Source organism: Arachis duranensis, chromosome 9, assembly GCF_000817695.3.
Source record: "Arachis duranensis cultivar V14167 chromosome 9, aradu.V14167.gnm2.J7QH, whole genome shotgun sequence".
NCBI classification, from domain to species: Eukaryota; Viridiplantae; Streptophyta; class Magnoliopsida; order Fabales; family Fabaceae; genus Arachis; species Arachis duranensis.
Window position 1 is genome coordinate 233,566 of NC_029780.3, and position 23,768 is coordinate 257,333.

The window sequence follows — 23,768 nt, forward strand, 5'->3', positions numbered from 1 at the left end:
AGTTCGCCGGGGAGGGGGCGACGAACTCTATATAAATTATAGAGTTCGCCGGGGGTGCGGCAAACTTGCCTTTAATACAAAAAAAAAAAAATCGTATAATGGATCCTCTCAATTGTTAAAAAAAAAATTGAGAGTGTAAAGTGTCATTTCTAGCCCTTCATTATTCTCTCTCTCATATTTATTTTTGGTCTCACTTATAAAATTAATGGTGAGAGATCACACTTTATTCTCTCAATTATTAAAAAAAATTGAGAGGATCCATTCCCCTAATTATAAACCTGAAAAATCTTTTTCTGGAAAAATAATAAATTATTTTATTTTATAAACGAAAAAATCCTTGTATTTTCAGTTTTTCTTTATTTTGTTTAGTATTTGTACTTTTAAATATTTTGAAAAAAAAAAGCTGTGAAGTACTAGTAGTTATGTAGTTAATTGGCCTGAGTGTAGTCTGTATCTTGCTATAGATTTTTTTAAAATACTAAACCTGGCTTGTTATTTAGCCTGGCCTAACTTAAAACTTGTTAAAAGGCCTCATAATTTTCTTTTAAATTTAAAATATCTCATAATTTTATTAATAATAAAAAATTATTTATATATTTAATTATGTGTTAACAGATCTAAGCAAGCCTGACAAGTTAATAAAGTTAATTAGTGAGTCTAGACTTGATCTGTTAACATGTTAAGATTTTTACAAAAACTTGAGTCTATATCTATTTTATAACAGATTAGGCCAGACTAAATAAAGACCAGACTACAAATTTCTGACAGACTACCTGCTATTTTTCCACCCCTAAGCATATATACGTTTTTCATTTAGCAAAAATTTATTTGCATTCTCGACTATTTTTTGTAGAATTAAGTGTTTTCGGAGCAAAAATCAATTGCCTTCCAAACAGCAAAATTTTTCATTTTTAATTTTAAAAATAATTAATACAAAGTAAAACTAAATAAAAAATCTTTCAAAAAAAATATTACACGTTTAAATTTTTTTGTTAATTAAATTTAATTAAATTAGTTTAATTTAACAAAAATAGTTTATACTAATATTCTAAATTTTGTTGTTCAACTTGAATAGATTTGATTTATACAAAAATTTGGATGTATAATATTATTTTTACAGAAAAACTTTGTTTGAATGAGGTTTGAATGAAAGAAAAGAAATAAAGAGAAGGGGAAGAGGGGGGAGAGGGAGATGGAAGTTGGATGAATTTTTAATTTCAGTATGAATGCAAGGAAAATAAGAGAGAAGGAAATAATAATGAATTAACGATGCTATCAAAAATAATTTTAAGATTTTTTTTAATGTATATTTAAATATTTAAATTAAATCAATTTAAATTTTAAAATACACCTTCTAGTTTCTAGTTCGGTGTTGTTGCACACTGTAAGTTGTAACTTGTAACATTTGCAAATTGCAAGCTTGCGTCATTGACACGTGCCGCGAGCTCATTTGCTTTAATTTTGTACAGGTGCACGTGCTTCAATCCACACACTTAGATTTCATTGATGTCTAACAACAAGCGTCCGCCGGACCCCGCTCCTCTCCCCGGCAGCGCCACCGCCAAGCGCCGCCATTTTCCGCCGGAAACTGTCTTCCGTGTCGTGTGTCCGCCCTCAAGGATTGCGGATCTGACGGCCCACACCGGCGACGGAGTTAAGATTCTTGTTGATGACTCTGCTCCTCCAATCTCCGATCACGAATGCATCCTAGTTGTCGTAACCGCTCCATCTGAGCAACCACCAGTTACTGCCGGTGAATGGGAGGGTGGAGTTGAGGCTTCACCGCCTCAGCAATCTCTTGTTAGGGTTTTGGAACGAATCGTGGAGCGTGAAGAACACGGTAGTAATCAGAACGCGAATTCGACGGTTTCGTTTAGACTGGTTGCTCCGAGCTACCAGGTTGGGTGCGTGGTTGGAAGAGGAGGGAAAATTGTGGAGAGGATTAGGCAAGAGAGTGGCGCCAGTGTTAGGGTTTTAGCAAAGGACCAAGTTCCCCTTCCTCCTCCTGGAGATGAGTTCATTCAGGTTTGAGCTCACTTTAATAAAAGATTAACATCTAAGGTTCTGATTAATACCTATTCTTCATGCACATACATAAAATTTTACAGATATGACTTATAAGGTATAAACTTTTGATCCAATCACAGGTTTTGAGAAAAATTACCCCGATACTTAATGGTGTGACAATTATTTTACAAATTAAGTAATTTTCACTTCTGTAACATGATCTTAATCTTATACTATATATGTGGCCTGTAATGCTTTTTTGAATGATTGAAAAAAATGATAACTATCTATAACTTGTGTATGTGTGATTTTGATTGTGACTCTCTCGCACAACATAGATGTATTGATTTATCGATAGAATAATGCTAATTTCTGTATTACAATTGCAAATTTGATGTTAATCAAGTCACATTACTTGTTCCAATATTTATTTGAGAAGGCTTGGTTATCGTTGTTGTGATGTATGTAGATAACAGGAAACTTTGGTGCAGTGAAGAAGGCGCTTCTCTCTGTTTCAGCTTGTATTTTGGAGAAGGAGGCATCCAATTCTGGCGCTTTTAAATCTTCTGGGCCTGGGGGACACCATGGAGCAGCACCACCTCACCATGTTGAACCTCATCGTGAAAGATATGGTCCTGATAGTCACACCAGGGGTTATGCTCCTTTTCCTGGGCCTGAAAATGCTGGGCATGGTCATAGGCCGTTTATTGAAGAGGATGTTATCTTCAAGCTATTGTGTCAGCACGATAAAGTTGGTAGTCTTATTGGGAAAGGGGGTTCTGTAGTTCGGGCCTTGCAAAATGATACTGGTGCATCCATACAAATTGTTGACACCGGACCTGATTCAGAGGAACGTGTGGTTGTGATAGCTGCACGAGAGGTTCGACAGCTTAACTGTCTTTCGTGCATAATACACTTGGTTATTGTCTCTGCTAAATTCACTATGTCTGTTTGTAAAGAAAATCTTTCGATTGCTCATACACTTATGATATATTGTTTTTGGTTTGCACACGCTCCAATACTGTTTTAGGTGAATTGTGGCAGAGAATTATAGAGCTGCAATTTCTATGATATTTGTCAAGGTTAACAGAACAAAGTTGATATAACCTTCTGCAGAATTCAGATTTAAAGCATTCTCCTGCGCAAGAAGCTGTTATCCGTGTTCATAATCGACTTACAGAGATTGGATTTGAACCTAGTGCTGCAGTTGTTGCTAGGCTGCTTGTGCGTTCCCCACAGGTAGGCTGCCTTTTGGGCAAAGGCGGTCTTGTTATATCTGAAATGCGAAGAGCCACGGGTGCCAGTATACGCATTTTTTCAAAAGAACAAATTAAATTCATATCCCAAAATGAAGAAGTTGTACAGGTAACGGAGTTTAGACATTAGCATGAGTTATATATACATCTTTAGTCTTGCATACAAAATCATTGGAAATGGCAAAAGGAAGCTGTATATTTTTCCATGCTTAAAATAATTTATTAGAGAATCACATATTTATATCTTTCCATTGGGTTTTATTCCAAAAAAGAAAGGTAAAAGTCCCTTGGATCTTATATATATAATATAATTTGTATTTTGGTCACTTCCCTTGATGCATGTCATAAAGATTTGAGTAAGTTTAATTTGGCTTTTGATTGCTAATACCAAACCCCGCTTTTATTGATGCATGATTTCTTCAAATCTTGAACGGTAAAATGATGACTTTTAGATCATTTATGACTTGTGATGTTGAATAATGAGTTCTATTTCAGGTTATTGGGAACATACAATCCGTACAAGATGCTTTGTTTCACATAACCAGCAGGATTAGGGAGACGATTTTCCCAATGAGGGCTCCTCCAAATTTTAGCGCACCGCCACACATGCCTCCGTTCCCAGACATGCCACCTTCATTTAGACCAAGAAATCACTTGATGTCCTCTGGCCACCCCGCTCATCCTGTTGGCCCTCCTCATGGAATTGACCATTCAGCTGTTCCACCACCGCCACCTGATCAACATGGATTTTCACATGGTATGGGTTGTGGTCCACCTAACATGGACCGAGCTCCATATCCTCGTGGTTATGAAGGACCTAATTCTCCAAGGTTGTGGAATCCTATGGTGAGTTTCACTTTCACGGATTAACACCTAGAGGCTTCCCTCTCCAACAAGAATGATCATATGATACCTTCGTCTTTCAGGCAGTTAACAGAGGAAATCCAGGTGGACCAGCTGATCCATCGAGTTTGGTTCCAAGAAATGGGACCCCTGGAAGGTGAGTGAGTTTTGATTCCGTTATTGGCTTTATATCACATTAGTTCATAACTGTGTGTGCTGTATGTACCTAAGATTCTATATTGCTGTGTTATTTGCAGGAATGGGAACTCATTACATAGTCCAAATAGCTCAAACGTTGAGGTCACCATCCCTCACATGTATTTAACCCATGTCTATGGGGAGAACAACAGCAACCTAGTCCAGATTCAACAGGTCTGTTTTAGCATCTTCGTTATTCCTTCCTTATTGAATAGTGATAGCCTCAAGTGAGTATACTAATATGATGTTAGAAATTCGTGTTAGACTGTTACTATTGTTCTGACCTTTGGTTCGTTTCTCAGATCTCGGGGGCAAATGTGGTCGTTCATGATTCAAAACCTGGGGGAACTGAAGGCATTGTGACTCTGTCTGGAGCAGCAGATCAAACACAATTTGCTCAGAGTCTAATTCAAGCTTTCATTTTATGTGGGCAGACTGCAGCTTGAGACGACAAAGATAACATGAAATCTAGGAGGCTCTCTATTGTTTAGTAGTGTGTATACAAGTTTTGTATTACAAATTTAGCATATTCTTCGTGAAGGGTTAGGAAAATATGATTGATTTCATATTCAACTAAAATTGCAAGAGGGTAATGCAATTGTGTTATTTTTTGCATCATTGCAAATCTTATGAGTTTGCATTTTGCAAAATCAAAACTTGCTAGAGAAGGGATGATTTTTTCCCTTCCAAATTTGTATTTTTTTTTTGAATTTGGAGTAAAGAACTAAACTTATTCACCAATTTAAAAAAAAAAACTTTACACGGTTTACCCAACAAAGAATTTTCTGTTCAAGTGTCTAGCTTATTTGATGGATAAATATCTAAATGCACTAATTAAAACAAAACGCAATCACATTTCTCATTCCTTTTTAACTTTGTTATCTCTGTATATTTGTTCGTTGTTTTTTTTTAATCTTTTGACCCTTTTCTTCACTCTTCTATTATGTATATTTTCTTCTTATATCTTTCTCGCAACCTCTGATTTGTTACTATGTCAAAATTCACACATTTTGCAATTTGCACTATTCTTGGATTTTGAGGTGAATCTGAAAGAATCATATTTCCCCGCCCACCCGTTACGCGAAGAATTACTATTAGGTGGTCCGAGAGTAAAATAAAATGATTTACTCTTTTCAATCAATTTATACAACATATGCTAAAATAATTGTCATAAAAATTTATTAAGGACTTATTATTCAATTAATATATTAATGTAAGTTATAATTTAATCCAAAGTGCCTAATAATTTTTCTTGTGCGAAATATGCTTAATTTGGCAAAAATATGTTTTCCTCATTTCACAATAACAACGTTTAAAATATGTTTCATTTCAAACACATTCATGCAAAATACTATTTAATCACCAAGGCACTAAGACATTAGGAAATTGTACCTTTTGCGTATTCAAGCAAGTATTTCCACTTTTGCCTAATATTAGAAATAATAAAAAATTTTATTTATTTAAATAAAAAAAACATAAAACAAAAATTGCAAATCAGAACGCACATCCTAACAAAACACAATTACTACTCGTTAGTACAACACAGCATAAAGGGAGTGCATTGGTATTTGGTAATTGTTCAGCCCCCGGAATAAATCAAAATCCTAATCCTAAAATAAAAGGCCAAGAATACATGACAATTTAGCAATACATTGATAGAAAAACCACCAAAAAAAAAAAAATACATGATGCTCCTATGAGCATTTTCCAACCAAAATAAAAAGGACTAATAATTCTCATCTTCTCATCTTAAAGCAAACACTCTTCTCACCCTTATTCCATGAAAATGGGACCAAAATATAGAAGGCCTGTCATGAAGAATCCTCAACATCAGCTGCCACTGTTTGTACCATCTGATTGGCCTCAAAATCTTTATTCTGAAAAAAATGTTTAAATAAAGGGAAAAGATTAAGTTTATGTAAGAAGAAGAGTATGAATCATTATAGTAAATATAGTGAGTGCATGGGTTCCAAGTTCCAACCTCATTCTTGTTTAACTGAGAATTATGTCCAGCCATGGACGCGGCTCTCGATAGGTCCCTAAGAGTTCCCTATGGTTCAGAAAATGCATATCAACATATCAACAATGAAATCAAAATTAGTATATTGCAAAGAATATAATTGAAGGAAATCAACCACAGTTGTTTAACTTTCTAGTTTTAAGATATTAATGTTCACTTGTAGAATAGAATTGAGAAAATAAAAAGAAAGAAACAAACTTAAGGTATAAATATGAATGTCATTCACCTTATTTGCCCACATAAGTCCACAAGCATTGCAGAGTGTTCTTGGCCCTTCAGGTCCACGTCGCATCATCGGTGTGCACTTCTCACTAATGCCGCAGTGCCGACAACTGACATATTTTCGAAAATATGGAAAGATGGACTTAAAACTTATCAAATGGACTGAACTCATGATTTTCATTTTGAGCCATAAAATCCACACCATATAATCATTATCATTACAACAAGAAAGCCATTTTCCACATGGTGGGGTTGGCAACATCTAGAATAGAAATTCAATTTCTTTTTTACCCTCTTGTTCTCAAATATACCGGTGGACTTACACGATATCTTGTTGAGATCCATTGTTATCTGATGACCAGCTTTCATTTGCCCCCCAGTTTGCTGCACCTGATGCAGATTCATCATGATTGGGCTTAGAAGATGTAAACTGACCTTTATTTCTTTGCATCCTACAAAAGTCACTTGTCTTGTAAGCTACTACTGGTGCAAACATAACAAAATAATATTGCCAGTAGGGACATGGATTCGAGTATATGTTTAATTATATGATCAAGTAAGTAGACAGAAGGATATACAGAATCTTATATCCTATATTTACTATAATATTACATTTCACTAAGAAAGCTAGAGTTTTGGGTGAGTGTACATATCTATCAAGCTCCCATAAATGAGAAAATACTGAAAACAACAAAATAAAGCAAGCAGAATGGAATGTCGATTTGGGACAATTTAGAAACTCACTCGGAAAATAAAAATATAAGAGATCCTGCAAATGTATGATAATGATGACAAAGTTATTACATGAAATTTGAGATGAATGCAGGCTCTTGAAGGAACTTACCAATGTGTTCTGTTTCCACAGTTTAATGTTATTAACAACATAAAGCATGTAGAAACATAAATTGAGTATAATAATTATCAAGCTACATCTTGGTACAAATATTCCAAGCAAGGTTTATGATAGTAAGCATCATACCTTAATGCTACTTCTTTACGAACAGTATAGCGAATTTTTTTGTCAAAATTTCTTTCTTTCCTTTTTTCACGAAATCTTAGCAATGAGGCTAATCTTTGAGGGACGCTGAACTTTTGTGGAGTACCAGTAAATCCCTGCTGAAATACTTCATGAGCCATATATTTGACAACCAAAAGACTATCGATCAAAATTAACGACATAAAGGTAGTACCTGGTTACTTTGGTGGGGCAATATTGGCATGGCAGGCATAGTTGGAGGTACTTCACGGCCTCCCAATAGTAGTAGTACAGCTTGAACCTAAGAATGCATCCTAAGATTATCAGAATTGTTTTCTTCTATGGATCAAACTACATACAGGCAGTAGTCCACAATTTTACCGAAAATAGATCACTATTTGCCATGGACAGAAAAGAAAGGAAAAACCAAAGTACAAAAACCTAGGCAAATATAATAAATTTGTACATATAGTGACCCAAAAAACTAAAAATTCTGTACACTGTGCTGCCCCTACTGAACTTCCTTAGAGCAATATTAGCCAAATAAACAGCTCAGGATCCACAAAGTAGGCACAAATTTTTCTACTTGATCATGACAAGAATTATACACCATGTATCTTAGGAACTAGTATTTGGTATTTACTAACAAAGAAAGCATGTCAAACAAAGCTCAAATCATGCATCCTAGACTAAACATTAGGAGTAGTGCCATGTCAATGCAGAATGTAAAAAGCAACTCGGATAAGTTCATGCACCTTTTCCGGCGACACAGAGTCAAATACATAAACTTGGCCCTGAAAAGACAATGTAAGTTGATCCCCAACATCACCCCCTTGATCGATCATCGCCGTGTGATTCTCAGGCAGGTTTCCATGATTAGAAGGGATTTCACCTTCAACACTCTCACTTCCACCGCAGTTAGTATCATCACCATTATTCTGATCATCTTCCATCCCATTCCCGTTACTCATATGATGCAATCCATGATGCTCGTGTTCTTGCACGTATGGCACATGCATAGGATGCTGTCCCTCACTCAAGTGTATCCGAGAATCACCCCCATGAATACCATCCATGGCACAAAAAGCTAAAACCACCTTCAAAAATTGCAAAAGGATTACTTAGGCATAAAGGCAGGCAAAGAAAACAAAACCAATGGTAACAAAAAAGGGAACCAAAGTATGGACCATGGAGAGCTTGAAATTAGTCCTGCAAACCAAGCTACTCATACATACAATCAGGAAATTGTATTGACATAACTACAAAAGCATCATCATCATAGTGAAGGAAATTGTGTAAATCATAATATTTCTACCCAGTTAAAGTCAATTAAACTGTTGTAACTTCAGCTGAGTTTTTAGCTAAAAGTACAATCTTTTAACACCAAACAATAATCAGATAAACACCAAACACTATTTGAGCACCTCATAAATTCAATCAAACAATCCATAAGAGATTTCCTTGAATTGAACAAAAGGGTATTATAAAAAACAAAACTTTTTCGGTATTAGGGGAAGGGACCAACAGTTGAGGCAGTTGGTAGAGAGTGAGTTGATCCGCACAAGAGCCCAGAATCAAAACAGAAACCTTCTTCAAGCTTCGAAATTTGAAGTAGTGGAAAAAAAGGGGTCGGATTTGAGGTTCGGGACAAGGAAGGAAGTGAAGAAAGAAGATGATGATGATGAAGAGAGAGCAACTCTTGTATTATGAATTGGAAAGGTTATGTTTTGATGCTTTGGTTTGTGTGGGTTTGGAAGAGATGATGAGATCAGGAGAGGGACAAGGAGACAGTGCTTTGTTGCAAGTCAAAAAAATTTCACAAACCCAAAAAAAATTTCATCATTAATGTTATGTGAATGAGTGAATCTGTAACTTCATGTCCCCACACCACCCTGCTAATAATGCTCATTTTTTATTTTTAATTTAATTCACCTTTTCTTTGTGTATTTTTCAATTTAATCTTAACGTATGCTATGTATTTATCCTTGGTACCTTTTTTTCCTTGTTCTCACGTGGATCAGGCACTTATTTTCATGTATGGTACCATGTACGTGGTAAAATTAAAATTAAAATTTTAAATTATTTTTTATAATTAATTTGAATTAAGAAATTAAGAATTCCATTCACTAAAAATAATTACATTTGTTAGGTTAAGGATTTTTGCAAACTATAATTTTGAATTAGAGTATATTTGAACCTGAGTTTAGGAATGTAGAGCAAGAAATATGAAGCTGTTCATCCTCGAATTTTAGAGTATTTATTTTTGTTGGTGAAAGTGTAATTACATGAATTCCATGCTTAATTAATTTTGGATCTAAGGAAGGAGTTTAAAAAAGTTTTATACGATTATCTAATTATATTATCTTATACTGTGTTTAAAAATTAGTTATTTTTAGTGTGACTAATTATTTATATAAAATTATTTTATAAAAAAATCAAGGATCAGTATTTTTATTAAAATTTAATTAGTATTTAATTATTAGAAAAAAAATGTGTAATTTTACATTATTAAATATAATCTTATATAATTAAAATTATTATTAATATAATTAATAACTATAAATCACAAAATATATTGATTTTTTAATACTACTATTATTTTATATTAATAATGTATAAAAATTAAATTTAAAAAATAAATAACTTATATATATGTATGTATTATAAGTAGAATTTAGAGAGATATTTGAATTTGAATAAAATTAGAATTTATACACTTTGTAGAATGTAAATGTAATCATTTTAACAGATAAAAATGGTATATGAACTTGTTTAGAGTGAAAAAAATTGCTTACATATGTTGAGGGATTGCTTATGTCAAAAACTTCAATTTTGCTTTCTCTCTCTGAGTTTCATTCATCTGTCAAGGTTTTGTGAAGACCAAAAAAATGTTTTCTTAACAAAAACTTTGGATATCTTACATCTTCAATTTCCTCCTATGTAGCAGAGACCCACTCTTTCTAAGTTAACTCCAAAACTGCCAACTAACTTAACGAAATTTCTTTATTTAGAAATTAGAAATCCTCTAGGAGCTTTAAGTTGGATCTTTTTTACTTGTTATTTCTAACAAATGTATGGCAACCCAACAAAATTATTCATTGTATGGTGTAGAAGTAAATTTAATTAATTCATTCCTTATGTACATAATTATTTATTTTCATTTTATGTTTTAATGTTATATGAAAATTAAGATGATTAGCTATATTTACATAATTCATATTAAATATGAACATTATAAGATTGATTTAAGTTAGTCGAATGATTAATTCACTTGATCAATAGTAAATCTGCTTTAAATAAATTAATTTTTAATTTGTCACGTTAAAAGATGCTTTAAAAAAACGAAAGCATTAAAAAGATCTTTTATGATTCAATATTTTTTTTTACTAAATATTAGTAAATTACTCTTTGGATACTATTCCTGATGAGCAAGAAGTGTTTTGGTTATTTTTGTTTTAGAATAATAATCTACACTTATATTTATAGAAATTTATATATAAAATGTATAAAATTTATATTTATATTTATCATAGCTTATACGAATTAATATAATTTGCATTTATAATTTTTAGAATTTGTATACATAAATTAATAAAATATATTTGATAAAAATAATTTAATATTTATAATGCACTATTAGTAAAATAATGACCAAAATTGTTGGCATTTAAAAATTTCTCTTTATTAAAATAAGAATAAATTTTATGAATAGTTTGAAGGACAACCAAATGTTTGGTCCTTAAAAACGAATTTAGATTTTTTAAATTTTAAAATTTTATTTTAAAAGATAAAATATAATTTTTTATTATTTATTTTATAAATAAGATAAAAAAATATAAAAAAATATTTTATAATGAGAGAATACATTTTATCCTCCAAAAAATAAAAACTCAAAATTTAAATTTAAAGAAAAAACAGTTGTGAATGGTGAAAGTAGAATAGGGTTTTTGTGGGAAGAAAAATTGACTTGGAAGTTGGAAGAGAGTTTGATGGGACCCATATCCATATGGTTGATCAGCTTGACCAATGCCCCCATTCAATTCGAGTCTTCCCCTTTCCCCTCTTGACCTCTTCTCATCAGATTCTTCACACTTCACTTTGCAATTCCATATTTTAGCTCAATTTTCGTTTTTTATTAATTAAATAAATTTGGGTAGCAGGCAGCATCATCATCATCTTTGTTCTTATTGTTAGCTTCACCAATTACATTTTCAGTTACTGTATTTTATTATTAATTAATATATTATTACAAAGAAGAAGAAGAAGAATAGATAAACCCTTAAAGCTCCTTTCTTTTTTCTCTGCGATTCGCACTTCACAACCGCAAAGGACAACAACAAAAGCGTGAATTTCAAGGAAGAAAAGCTTTTGGAGTTAAAGTCCAAAACTTTGTTTAGATCTTTGGTTGTTCGGGGTGGTTGGGAATGGCGAGAGCTAGCAGATCAGTGACGAGTAGCGGAAAGTGGAAGTATTGCAACCCTGCCTATTACCTGAAGCGACCAAAGCGTTTGGCTGTGCTCTTCATCGTTTTTGTTTGTGCCTCTTTGATTGTTTGGGATCGTCAAACTCTAGTCAGAGAGCACGAGGTACTCTACTTTTTTGGATTAGAAACATCCCTTATTTCCTTAATTTTGGCAACTAACTTGTTTTCGGATGAATGGATCTGATATGGATTATTTTTGGTAGCAGTTGTGGAAATTCAGTAGACTTCATTTATGACTTTATGCTATAATCCATGTTAGCTGAAAGGTTGGTGCCATAAAGGCTTGTTTGTTTGTTAATAATGGTGGTTTGGGATTCAGTAGACATGATTTAGGATCTGATGCTATGGGATTGTTTGATTCATGTATCCTATCTCAGACCCACTTTGTGGAAGTTGACTTGTTATTGTTTGGTGTGTTGGAATTCTGTGGAAGTTGACTAGTGTGAATGTTGATTGATTTGTGAAGATAGGCAGTATAGTTGGGGCATTTCATATTTGGAAAAGTGGAAGGGTAGGTCTGTTTACTGTTTTTTATTGCTAAACAAGCAAGTTGTTACTAGGTTGAAACTTGAGAATGCTGTAATTAGAGGTGGGCACAACTAGGATGGTTCATTCATGTAGATGATTTTGAAGTGGAACTTTGTTTTCATTTCCTATTCAAATTTCTTTTTAAGGGAAGCTGAAATCCTTTTGGTTTTTGCGTAAGTTCATTTTGCAGCCATTATTAATTGTTCTGTGAAATGCAGGTAGAAGTTGAGGAGTTACGGAAAGAAATTACTGATATGCAAAATCGGGTAAGAAGATGTAAAGCGCCTAATTTTTTGTACATTTGTTTTAGTCTTTAGTTCACTAAAAAGACTCATTGTATGTTGCAATTCACAAGAAACAAACACAAATAACAAAATGACCAGATATGTTTCGTGTTGTCCGCATCAATCCTGCATCAAACTGATTGAATCCATAGTTTAAATTCTCATTCTACATTCAATCTCATATAAAGCTAAATCCTCATCTTTTGATATTAATTACACTTTTTTTGGGTCTGTTTGTATACAGCACAGGTTTCTTATTCGGTTAATATATTATTTTGTCATGAGAAATATTTTTCAATTCTAATAATATGCTATTTCGGGGAGTAAGCAATTGGTCTTGTTTCAGTTGGAAGTGCTAAGTAATGCCCATGGTGGTAAAGTTGGGGAAGTTGCCTTAAGGAGGAAAACTACCAAGTCTAGTAAAGAGGTCGTAGATGATCCAGTTGACATGGAGAGAAGAGAAAAAGTAAAAGAAGCTATGCTTCATGCTTGGGGATCTTATGAGAAGTATGCATGGGGCCAAGATGAACTTCAGGTATTTTTTTTTCCCAGATTAGAAGTATGTTAATTATGTATGAACAATCAACTTTAAAGCTTTTGGTCTAAAGTTGGTAGTTCAGCTTCTTTCTTTTGAATATGACACTATTTTGGTGTTTTTTGCAGTGCCTGATTTTGTTTACTATGTTTTACTGCAATGCAAAAAAGTTATTTTTTCTTTAAATTTGAATATTTTATAACTATTTCCCCCCTTGGTGATGCCAGCCTCAGTCAAAGAGTGGTATCAACAGTTTTGGAGGTCTTGGGGCAACTTTAATAGATTCACTTGATACACTATACATCATGGGTCTTGATCAACAGTTTCAAAAAGCCCGAGAGTGAGTGTAGCTTTACTCTGTACATGAGCATGTTATAGTTACCATAGCAATTCTTTTTTCCCTTGCTTTAATCACATCTCTATATTTGTTTGGAATTAATAGGGGCTAACTTGTATAACAAGTTATATATGGGGGAAAAAAATAATCTGCATCTAGGGTGGAAATTTCTTTTATTTTATTTTCTGTTTTCCTCTCTTCAATTTGTTGCTCTCCTAGAGGCACATTCCATGGTGATGGTGTCTTAACTAGTAGTTTTTTATGTCGGTATATATATCTATACATATAGTTCTTTTTAACTTTGCGCCGTAGTCCCCGTCAAAATAAAAAATTGTTCTTTTTAACTATATTCCTGAAATCTTCCTGAATTTATATGTGGAATTTCTTAGATTTGTTTCAATTGTTTGCTATGCTACTCTGTTTTATTTTTTATTTTTATGGTTTTGGTTATGCTTTATTGTATTCGTTGTCATATTAACTTATTCAGACATTATTCCGATAGTTGGGTTGCAAACACTTTGGACTTCAACAAGGATTATGAAGCAAGCGTTTTTGAGACAACCATAAGGTAGTTTCATATGTTTGGTTTACTTTGCAATTAAAAGTTCATTCCCCATTTCAAAAACTCAGTTTCTGTAACTAAAAATTGTGTTCATTTTTTCCGGGGGGACTATTTCCACTAAAATCCAGAGTAGTAGGAGGCCTTCTTAGTGCATATGATCTTTCGGGGGACAAAGTTTTCCTCGACAAGGCTAAAGATATAGCTGACAGATTGCTTCCTGCTTGGGATACAGCTACCGGAATTCCTTATAACATCATCAACTTATCACACGGACGTGCACACAATCCTAGTTGGACCGGCGTAAGTACCACAATTCTACATATGTCATTCTTAACGATATACAATTGGGGTATTACATTTGTGGATTGTATTCCTTCATTATAACTACCTTCCATTGTTTTAAATTTTATTACTAGATGGCTTCATGGGTCTATAGTCCTTGATCTTAACTTCTAAGGTTGGGTACTGAGGTTAAAAGCCATTTTCAAAGTTTCATAGTCATTTTTGGTGTGAAATTGACTGCTAGTCTGATGAAATTGGATATGCTATTTAGGATTAGAATCGTGTTAGATTAGGTTTCAACTTAAGCGAAGGCTTTTTTATTTATTTATTTATTTATTTTGATATCCTTATGTAATTCTTCATAAAAAAAAGAAAAGAAAAAGACAAGTAAAATGTTTTAGACGCAATAAGGATTTTGTAAACAAGTGCTCTAGTGCACTATTTGACTTTCGGGCCTGTGTTAGTTTTTAATTCCTAGCTGTTTTTTTACAAGTCAATATTATTAGTGTCTCCAATTGCCTTTTGTCTTCATTTTTCGCAGGGTGACAGTATTTTGGCAGATTCTGGCACCGAACAACTAGAATTCATTGCTCTATCTCAAAGGACTGGGGACTCAAAGTATCAGCAGAAGGTTTTTAACTGATTCTATGTTTCTTCATTTCCTTAATGTGAAACAAAAGGGTGGGTGTATCAACATTTTTGTTGGTAAAAATCAGATATATTCACCTACGTGATATTTGAGCATGGATAAAGGCCTCAGTAATATACTTAAGGCTGTGATTTGTATGTTACCTGTTCTTCTGGCAGTGCACTGATTGGTCGGCACCCTACTTTTTCAGGTTGAGAACGTAATAACACTACTTAATAAAACTTTTCCTGATGATGGGTTACTTCCTATCTACATCAATCCTCACAGTGGAAGGGCTGGATACTCTCCCGTCACGTTTGGTGCCATGGGTGATAGGTATTAACACTCTTTTGCATGAGATGAGCACAGAAAAATTCTGTGTATTGTTAACTTTTTTGACTCGTCTTGCTGTATATTTATTTATTTGGTGTGCATCATATCTCATTGCAGTTTTTATGAATACCTCCTCAAAGTTTGGATACAGGGGAATAAAACTTCAGCTGTAAAACTTTATAGGTGAGAATAATGCCCCTACTTTATTACATATTTTCACGTTTGGGCTGAACTGTTAATTGATATGGGTTCAGGCTGAAATCCATTTGTTATTGCAATGGTTGTTGAGATGGAATTTTGTTTGGATTTTTAATTCCTTGATTTATGAAAGAATCTTTCAGATGCCAATCTTTAAAGTTATATAGTTGAAGACATTTCAGATTTCATGTTTATATTAAGTTGGATTTTTTAGGGTTTAATGATTTAGAAGTTTAAATGTTTCGTAACTGATTATTTTTCCCCTCGAATTGGTAAAACAGAGAAATGTGGGAGAAATCAATGAAAGGTCTGTTAAGTTTGGTTAGGAGATCAACACCGTCTTCTTTTACTTATCTATGTGAGAAGAATGGAGGATATCTCTCAGACAAAGTATGATATTGAATCAAAATACTGGGATTGTCGCACTTAGTATTTTTTATAACATGATTTCATTCGCCCGAGTATATCTGCAGATGGATGAACTAGCATGCTTTGCTCCAGGGATGGTTGCTTTGGGATCATTTGGTTATGGCGCTGAAGACTCTCAGAAGTTCCTGTCCCTAGCAGAAGAGGTATATTTTATTTGCAACTTTTTTAGTTTTTGGTTCTTTGCAAATGGTTTTGTGATTTCCAGTGGAGTCTGATTACATCTTATTTTCTTTGCAAGCTTGCTTGGACATGCTATAACTTCTATCAATCGACCCCAACAAAATTGGCTGGAGAGAACTATTTCTTTCATGATGACCAGGTTAGTTGTTAATTATTCGTGCACTTATGACGTGCGATTTGAAAATTCGGAGTGATCTGAAATTTATGTTTGAATTTAAGGACATGAGTGTGGGTACATCATGGAATATACTGAGGCCGGAGACAGTCGAGTCACTCTTTTACCTCTGGCGTCTAACTGGCAATAAGACATACCAGGAATGGGGTTGGAATATATTTCAAGCTTTTGAGAAGAACTCGCGCATAGAGTCGGGCTACGTTGGACTGAAGGATGTAAGCACACCTCAAGTTCATGTTTGATCAAGTGTTTTGCATTCGCATTTTAGCGTTTGATAATGCATATATCCATGGCAGCTACTCATATTCTACAGTTGTCACTTCTCAGGTGAATAGCGGCGTGAAAGACAACATGATGCAAAGCTTTTTCCTTGCGGAGACACTGAAGTATCTTTATCTTCTGTTTTCGCCTCCGACAGTCATCCCATTAGATCAATGGGTGTTCAATACGGAGGCGCACCCTCTGCGGATTGTGCAAAGGAACGAAGGGGGGTCTGTTGGGAACTCAAATGAGAAGCAAAAGCCTTCTTTTAGAATAGGTGGCAGGAAAGAAGGAAGGTCAGGTTAGATCTCTCCATATTTGTCTCTACCATTGCCGGAGACCACCCCATTTTGCCGGGATTCGAGAAACGCAGTTTGATCCCTTTATAGAGAGCTTAGAAGATGCTGCTGGCATTTCCTCAATTGAGTGGGAAGGGGTTCATTCTGCTTAGCAGGTGGGATGTTATATTATATATAGGAAATCAAAACGTTTTATTCTTGAAAATTTATGAAGGAATAGGTTGTTCCTTCATTTGTGTGGAGCCAAAAATATTCACAAGCATAAATTGCTGAGTTTTATGTATTTGAGGCATAACTTTTATACTCACATTTGCTAGTGTAGACAGTTCCTTTCGCAGTTTTGCCAAATGCCAATGTCTTCTTCTTTGGTTGGACAGTGTTAAGACAATGAAATATTTTTAACATTTTACTTTCAAATCAGATAATTAAGTGAAATAATTATATAGTCAATGGAGGCTCAGAGATACGGTAACAATAGCATGATCAAATTAACTTGAGGTCGAGAGTTCCAAACAAAATTAATATATTTAAATTTTTTTGAATTGAAAAATTGAAAGCTGTCTTAGTCTTGTTTGGGCAACATTATCTTGATAAAAAAAGATTTTTTTTTATTTTTTAGTGTGTTTGACAAATTTTTAATAGTAAAAATAAAAGTACCAGAAAAAAATTTTTTTTTGAGAAGCTGTAATTTATATATTTTTTTAAAAGATTTTTTTTGAAAAAAAATGTTTTTCATATAATAAATAGATAAAAAAGTACTTTTATATTATTATATCCAAACATAATTGATAAATAAAAAATTTTTTTTACGTAAGATATTCAAACATAAAATTAATTATTTTTACTTTTTTATAAGATCTTTTAAAAAATAGATAATTTAAAAAAAGATTTTTTTTTTAAATTCATCCAAAGAAGTCCAAATAATGGGCTCGAATTGTCTTAGTTGACTTTTACTGAACATTATATAAATTTAGTTCAGCTTGACCGAAAAATAAAAAAATAATTTAGATAAAAGAAAATCATGTTGAGTGTATGATAATAGTGGAGAGTATATTCTCTTAATTCAATAAATCTATAAGCTTGAGAGTGTGAGCTGAGAAAACTGAAAAGTGGGATTGGTGCAAGTTGCAACAGTAACATTTTTCTCCGAATAATGGAGGAATATTCATTCATTCCGCACCATTCTTCGTAATCTTCTTCTTCACTCTTCACTTTCAGTCTTCAAACTTGTTCACCAGAAATCAAATCCCTAATATTCATCAATTGTATTGTATTAATGCGAATATCATATTACTACCTTGCTCGCTCTCGTCTTCTTCTTCGCCACTCTTCCATTCTCAACCAACAACCTCCTTCACTTCCTTCTTCGCACCCTCCAAACACCAAATCCTATTCTTCTAAGAACCTTCTAGAAGGCTTCTCTCCCGCACCACCTCTCACCTCCCGCCGCTTCTTCTTGCTCCTCTTCGATCCTCAACGCCACAACCGCCACTCCAATTATAACTATACCTCACACTGCAGTACGTTCCTTTTTCTCCCCCCTTCAATTCTCACTCTTTACTATTATTTCGTAAATATTGCTTCTTTTTTTTTTTTGAAGGTGTCTTCACAAGGGCAAAGCAAGCTAAGAATATTGAAATCAACGATCGACACAGGTTTTTTTTTTCTCTTTAATCGGAAATTTTGGTATTTTTGCTTTTGCGTTAGTTAGCAACTTAGCATTGTCATTATTGTTATTAATATTGTTTTTTCCTAAGTATATATATATCAGACCAATTTGGAAACTGACTTAGCATGGTGGAGTGTTGTGTGTGTTATCATGGATATCATTTCTCTCTGTTGCTACTTAATTTGATATCTCAAGATAGTGCTGCCATTTGTCCCATTTACTTTCACCTGATTCCTTTTTTTTTTCCTCTTTATTATTCTAGTGTACGAGCTGTGACAACTGCACTGTGGTGTAACTTTCTTGTTTTCTCTCTCAAGTTTGGAGTGTATTTTGCTACCTCTAGCCATGTTATGTTGGCTGAAGTTGTGCATTCGGTCGCCGATTTTGCAAACCAGGTATATACATGTTTATGTTTGTCATTGATAGAGACTCTTGACTGCAGAGAACTAATAGAATTATTTTGTAGGCGCTGCTTGCTTATGGTCTATCTAGCTCAAGGCGTGCGCCAGATGCTATCCATCCGTGAGTTGAATACTATTGATTGCATTTATCAACCATCCTCTTACCTTTTTCTTGTCTACACTATAAGAAATGAATCCATGTGATTTATGATTTAAGGACTATTATACATGTAATGGATGAAAGCATGGATAGCTATTGAATCGGACATCAATGAACTGTGCTCTATTACGAACTGCAAAATTTAAAATGACTCAGTATATCAAAATTTATTATCCTATCAATTTCAATTTTTGGGATGAATTGTGGCATGGCTCTTGTGATTGCGTGAGTTTGGTTTTATCGTGTGAATGTGATAATGCTGTTCAATTCTACAGTTATGGCTATTCCAAGGAAAGATTTGTTTGGTCTTTGATATCTGCTGTTGGTATCTTTTGTCTTGGTTCTGGTGCCACAGTTGTTCATGGTGTTCAGAACTTGTGGACTTCACAGGTATTTAACCAAAAAAGACTTTTGAAATGACAATTTTTGACATCTGTCGATCACAAATTGTTAATTTTTTTCCTATGTGAATTTTTCTCTTTATTTGGTTTATTAATTTAGCTGGCCCCACTTAGTGGAATAAGGCTTTTTTTTGTTGTATTTAATTTACTGACTATCGAGAGTTTCCTTTTCAGCCCCCTGAGAACATGCAATATGCAGTTTTGGTCATATGTGGTTCATTTATCATTGAAGGTACTGCTACTACCTCATTTTAACCTGGTGCTGTCTGTTATCCGTCATATATTCATCGCTTCCCTTCTTTCGATGGGCTTTTTATGTTAGGTGCCTCACTTATTGTTGCCATACAAGCTGTAAAGAAAGGTGCAGCCGCCGAGGGAATGAGACTAAGAGATTATGTTTGGCGTGGCCATGATCCTACATCTGTTGCAGTAATGACCGAGGTAGCTTATTGCACTAACTTATTTGGTCCTGAAGCATGTTTTTTACTGGGTTTAAACAAGAATTGGTTTATACATAAGTGAGTGAATCTAAAAAATTTACAAATAAGGGCTTTGAATAACATGCACTACTTATCACTCATTATGATTTTGGCTATGTTTTTCCTCAGCAACAGTTATTCAAAGCTTTCCACATTCTTCTGCTATTTAAAGCTATGCACATTATTCAGTTGAATGGAACTTCAACATGTATGCTACCGTTGGTAAAAAAGACATGTTGTAGTAGTTTTTAAGCATTAAAACAAGAATGTAGAAAGGTGAAAAGAAAACTTTTGTTAAGATTGTTTTAGTTATTCTTCCTTCCGGTAGGCTATGCAACTTGAATATATTCTTAGTTCGTAAAACTCCTTTAGTAGTGAAATTAATATTCTTAGTTCCTAAAACTCCTTTAGTAGTGAATTAATATTCTCTCTGTTAGCTTGTTCTTATAAACGGTAGCAAAATATATGCAGGATGGTGCTGCTGTGACAGGCCTTCTTATTGCTGGGGCATCATTGATTGCAGTGAATGTCACTGGAAATGCTATTTATGATCCCATAGGCTCAATCGTAGTTGGCAACTTACTTGGCATGGTAAAGAGGCTCAGTAGGCAGTAATTTCTCTGCCATCTGATGTAAGAGACACGGATCTGAAATCTATTTTCACATGATTTTATGCTGAATTGACCATGCAGGTAGCCATATTTCTTATCCAGAGAAATCGACATGCTTTAATTGGCAGAGCTATGGATGACCATGATATGGAGAAAGTGCTTCGATTTTTGAAAAATGATCCGGTACAAGCATTCTAGATTCTACTCAAATTTCATAACAAAAGCCTTTGTATAAATCATTTGACTTAGGTGGCTTTTGTGCATTAGGTTGTAGATGCTCTCTATGATTGCAAAAGCGAAGTTATTGGGCCAGGATTCTTCAGATTTAAGGCAGAAATAGGTTGCCCATCATATCATTGTTGTTCTTGGTTTCCATTCAGTTTATGAGTGCTGTTGGAACAATTAATTCTGATGATGGTTTTGAAACAGATTTTAATGGAGTTATGGTGGTGCAAAATTATCTGACAAGGACAGGACGTGAAGAGTGGGCTAAACAGGTTGATTCTCATCTACATAAAATGCTCAAACAAATCTGATAATATGCTGTATTTTGTATTGTACTTCATATTATTATTATCATCATCTACAAGAAATCATGTGGTATGGCAGGGACCCATAAAGAAAAAAAAAGTTACCTTACTCTGTTTGTATGACAGCTCAGAACCTTAGCTAACTTTCATAATGACCAAATTTATTTAATACTGCTTGCTGGTTTCAAGTTATCAACAACTATACTATATTTACAGTTTCGCGAAGCTGCAAAAAAGGCTGATGATGCCGCCCTAATGAAGATTATGTCAAATTATGGTATGCAGTAGTTAACTTGATCATTACAGATATATAAATGCTGATTGAGAAATATAAATGCTGATTGAGAAATAATAATTATCTTATATACTTATAAGTGAGAGTTGTGGCAGGTGAGGAAGTAGTTACAGCATTAGGAAGTGAAGTGGATAGGTTGGAGAAGGAGATCCAAAATCTTGTCCCCGGTATTCGGCATGTTGATATTGAAGCACACAATCCAACAGATGCGACCTTGTAGACTAGATATTCTCAGTAACACATAATTTTTTGTCACCATCCACTTCACATTCTTTTTATGTAATTGAAGCTTTATTTATGAATGATTAGATTTGTCATTTTTCAGTATATGATTCATGAGCCCTTTCAGGCATTGTTTCCAAATGAAATACCAAATATGCCCCAAGTTGAGCTGAGTTCTCTTTGTAGATTGATTAATGAAGCAACAGATACCTATGTTTTCGCATGTCCTTTCACTTATATAAAGATGTTTTTACATAAAGATAATAATTAAATAGTTTAATTAGATATATAAAAATATTTAATAATTTTTAATTATCATTTTTATATGAAGACATTTCCGCGTGATTCATTCTCTTTTAATATCAAATGAACATCTCATTAATATATATCCAACTTCCATTTTGTGCCCCACCAGTGTTCAACCCACGCATGCTGGATTCTCTGAAGTCTCAACTTTATTCTTTTTAATTAAAATGTCTCGTATAAAAGTTAAGTTGAATATACACTAATTAAATATATATGAAGTCAGTGAGACACCAATGGTCCCGAGTCAATGTTAATGAATGGATTTAATAAAACAAAGCATTAGGGATCAACACGTAGCTGGATACTTTTCATGTCCAGACAAAAAGCTTTTTGGTGAGACAAAAGAAAGGCTAATCAGTGACTTTAACTGGAAAATTATGGATCACAAAGAAATGAGAGTGAAATGTTAAGGATCACTGAACTGATTTGGCTCATTCAAATGGTCAAAATCTATTCTATATATGGAAACTCACGTCAAGGGACCACATCACTAACTCAATAAATAGCACTATATTGCACCGTCCACGCACGTTTTATAACTCACTTGATTTTTTATCCAAAAGAAAAACACAAGAACACCGTTTTTATAATCATTTTCTTTTAAGCATACTTTTTAACAACGAGAAACTCGAGAGCCACCCAATTCCGGTCGTTAGATTTCATAACGTGTGCCTATTTTGAACAGAAGTGACATATAATACAGGAAGAATTTCAAATGTATCGGAATATCGATATTTCAATTGTTTTATGGTATTTTCAGTACACTTAAAATTTTTTCTATAATATAATACAAAATAAAACGGATGAAGTAATTAAATTATCCTGTTCTTATATCTATGCAAACAATAGTTTATAGACTTTGTAATTTGTATTGTTTGTCTTATTTGGAAGTTTTTTAAGAAACATGGGTTTATTGATTTTAATTACTAATTAATGATATTTATAAATTGTTATCTTGTATTGTATCTTTACAAATGTGGCCTAAAATAATATAAATAAAGTAGCAATTACATGGAAGACAATGTTTTTTGTAATTTCCATGAGGAAGTTTAGATAGAGCACGCTTTATGTAAGCTACGTAGAAAGATAGAATTGGTCGGTTGATAATGTACATTAACATGTGAAGCAAACTTGATATTGTTTTCATTACTTCGGAAGATAAAATTATTCAATTCATAATAATTTTTATATATCTCATCAAACTTGATCTTGTTTATTTTCATTATATTTTGTTTTCACTTGAGCTTTAATTTATCTGGTTCGAGAGAAGCGATGAAAAGAAAATAGAGGCGAGAGAAGAATTTACTTCCCTCTAACAAAACAAAATTTTAAAGATAATGGTTTAATATAATATACTTTCTGTAATACCATAAAATTTAAATTATATTCTTAATCTTTTGATTAAAATATTATATGATGAACCATCATTCCACATCCTTGATATATATTCATTATTCATGTTCGAATCACATTTTAAAGTCATAGCTAAATAAATTTTACACGTGGCCACTGATATAGTGCGATGTTTATGACTTGAAAAAGAAACTTAGTCACTATAAATAATAAAATCATCTATTAGGTGTATATTAAAATTCACCATCAAAATAAAATATATATTAGTATATAAAATATATATTAAAAATAAATTAAATTATATA

General features: G+C 33.4%; 4 protein-coding genes across 6 annotated transcripts; 3 read left to right on the forward strand and 1 right to left on the reverse strand.

The window, feature by feature from the left end:
- The first annotated feature begins 1,409 nt into the window (after positions 1 to 1,409).
- LOC107463679 (KH domain-containing protein HEN4) lies at positions 1,410 to 4,922 on the forward strand. The gene is made up of 7 exons (XM_016082527.3): positions 1,410 to 2,025; positions 2,477 to 2,887; positions 3,124 to 3,372; positions 3,759 to 4,109; positions 4,190 to 4,263; positions 4,364 to 4,478; positions 4,607 to 4,922. The coding sequence occupies exons 1-7, from the start codon at positions 1,507 to 1,509 to the stop codon at positions 4,748 to 4,750; spliced, it is 1,863 nt and encodes a 620-aa protein (XP_015938013.1). The 5' UTR covers positions 1,410 to 1,506; the 3' UTR covers positions 4,751 to 4,922.
- An 891-nt stretch (positions 4,923 to 5,813) lies between these two features.
- Positions 5,814 to 9,377, reverse strand: LOC107463680 (GATA transcription factor 28). Of its 3 annotated transcripts, none has more exons than XM_016082530.3 (8): positions 9,048 to 9,377; positions 8,278 to 8,609; positions 7,737 to 7,823; positions 7,526 to 7,662; positions 6,870 to 6,998; positions 6,551 to 6,656; positions 6,286 to 6,354; positions 5,814 to 6,181 (listed from the first exon to the last, which is right to left on the reverse strand). In XM_016082530.3, the coding sequence occupies exons 2-8, from the start codon at positions 8,596 to 8,598 to the stop codon at positions 6,116 to 6,118; spliced, it is 915 nt and encodes a 304-aa protein (XP_015938016.1). In that variant the 5' UTR covers positions 8,599 to 8,609; positions 9,048 to 9,377; the 3' UTR covers positions 5,814 to 6,115. The 3 variants fall into 3 exon arrangements, with proteins under 3 accessions (XP_015938016.1, XP_015938017.1, XP_015938015.1); XM_016082531.3 differs by having other exon boundaries at positions 7,526 to 7,659; positions 8,278 to 8,619; XM_016082529.3 differs by having other exon boundaries at positions 8,278 to 8,619.
- Positions 9,378 to 11,525: 2,148 nt separating this feature from the next.
- On the forward strand, positions 11,526 to 17,345 carry LOC107463696 (mannosyl-oligosaccharide 1,2-alpha-mannosidase MNS1). The gene is made up of 14 exons (XM_016082548.3): positions 11,526 to 12,108; positions 12,752 to 12,799; positions 13,164 to 13,352; positions 13,580 to 13,692; positions 14,192 to 14,257; positions 14,380 to 14,551; positions 15,075 to 15,164; positions 15,373 to 15,497; positions 15,612 to 15,677; positions 15,974 to 16,082; positions 16,166 to 16,264; positions 16,360 to 16,440; positions 16,521 to 16,691; positions 16,804 to 17,345. The coding sequence occupies exons 1-14, from the start codon at positions 11,947 to 11,949 to the stop codon at positions 17,041 to 17,043; spliced, it is 1,731 nt and encodes a 576-aa protein (XP_015938034.1). The 5' UTR covers positions 11,526 to 11,946; the 3' UTR covers positions 17,044 to 17,345.
- Positions 17,346 to 18,114: 769 nt separating this feature from the next.
- On the forward strand, positions 18,115 to 22,027 carry LOC107463681 (metal tolerance protein C4). The gene is made up of 13 exons (XM_016082532.3): positions 18,115 to 18,556; positions 18,637 to 18,691; positions 18,968 to 19,100; positions 19,172 to 19,227; positions 19,542 to 19,656; positions 19,842 to 19,899; positions 19,990 to 20,108; positions 20,618 to 20,737; positions 20,839 to 20,940; positions 21,025 to 21,097; positions 21,187 to 21,254; positions 21,504 to 21,564; positions 21,678 to 22,027. Exons 1-13 carry the CDS (start codon positions 18,313 to 18,315, stop codon positions 21,800 to 21,802), a joined length of 1,329 nt encoding a protein of 442 aa, XP_015938018.1. The 5' UTR covers positions 18,115 to 18,312; the 3' UTR covers positions 21,803 to 22,027.
- The last annotated feature ends 1,741 nt before the right edge of the window (positions 22,028 to 23,768 follow it).

Coding starts and splice junctions, on each gene's coding strand:
- LOC107463680 (XM_016082530.3), bottom strand. CDS start 8,598: ATGGATGGTATTCATGGGGGTGATTCTCGGATACACTTGAGTGAGGGA. Junction 7,824..8,277: donor ACTCTGTGTCGCCGGAAAAG/GTGCATGAACTT, acceptor ATGCATTCTTAG/GTTCAAGCTGTACTACTACT. Junction 7,663..7,736: donor TGCCCCACCAAAGTAACCAG/GTACTACCTTTA, acceptor GAAGTATTTCAG/CAGGGATTTACTGGTACTCC.
- LOC107463696 (XM_016082548.3), top strand. CDS start 11,947: ATGGCGAGAGCTAGCAGATCAGTGACGAGTAGCGGAAAGTGGAAGTAT. Junction 13,353..13,579: donor GGGGCCAAGATGAACTTCAG/GTATTTTTTTTT, acceptor TGGTGATGCCAG/CCTCAGTCAAAGAGTGGTAT. Junction 16,265..16,359: donor TCCTGTCCCTAGCAGAAGAG/GTATATTTTATT, acceptor TTTCTTTGCAAG/CTTGCTTGGACATGCTATAA.
- LOC107463681 (XM_016082532.3), top strand. CDS start 18,313: ATGCGAATATCATATTACTACCTTGCTCGCTCTCGTCTTCTTCTTCGC. Junction 19,228..19,541: donor GCGCCAGATGCTATCCATCC/GTGAGTTGAATA, acceptor TCAATTCTACAG/TTATGGCTATTCCAAGGAAA. Junction 21,098..21,186: donor CAGATTTAAGGCAGAAATAG/GTTGCCCATCAT, acceptor GTTTTGAAACAG/ATTTTAATGGAGTTATGGTG.
- LOC107463679 (XM_016082527.3), top strand. CDS start 1,507: ATGTCTAACAACAAGCGTCCGCCGGACCCCGCTCCTCTCCCCGGCAGC. Junction 2,026..2,476: donor CTGGAGATGAGTTCATTCAG/GTTTGAGCTCAC, acceptor TGATGTATGTAG/ATAACAGGAAACTTTGGTGC. Junction 3,373..3,758: donor AAAATGAAGAAGTTGTACAG/GTAACGGAGTTT, acceptor GTTCTATTTCAG/GTTATTGGGAACATACAATC.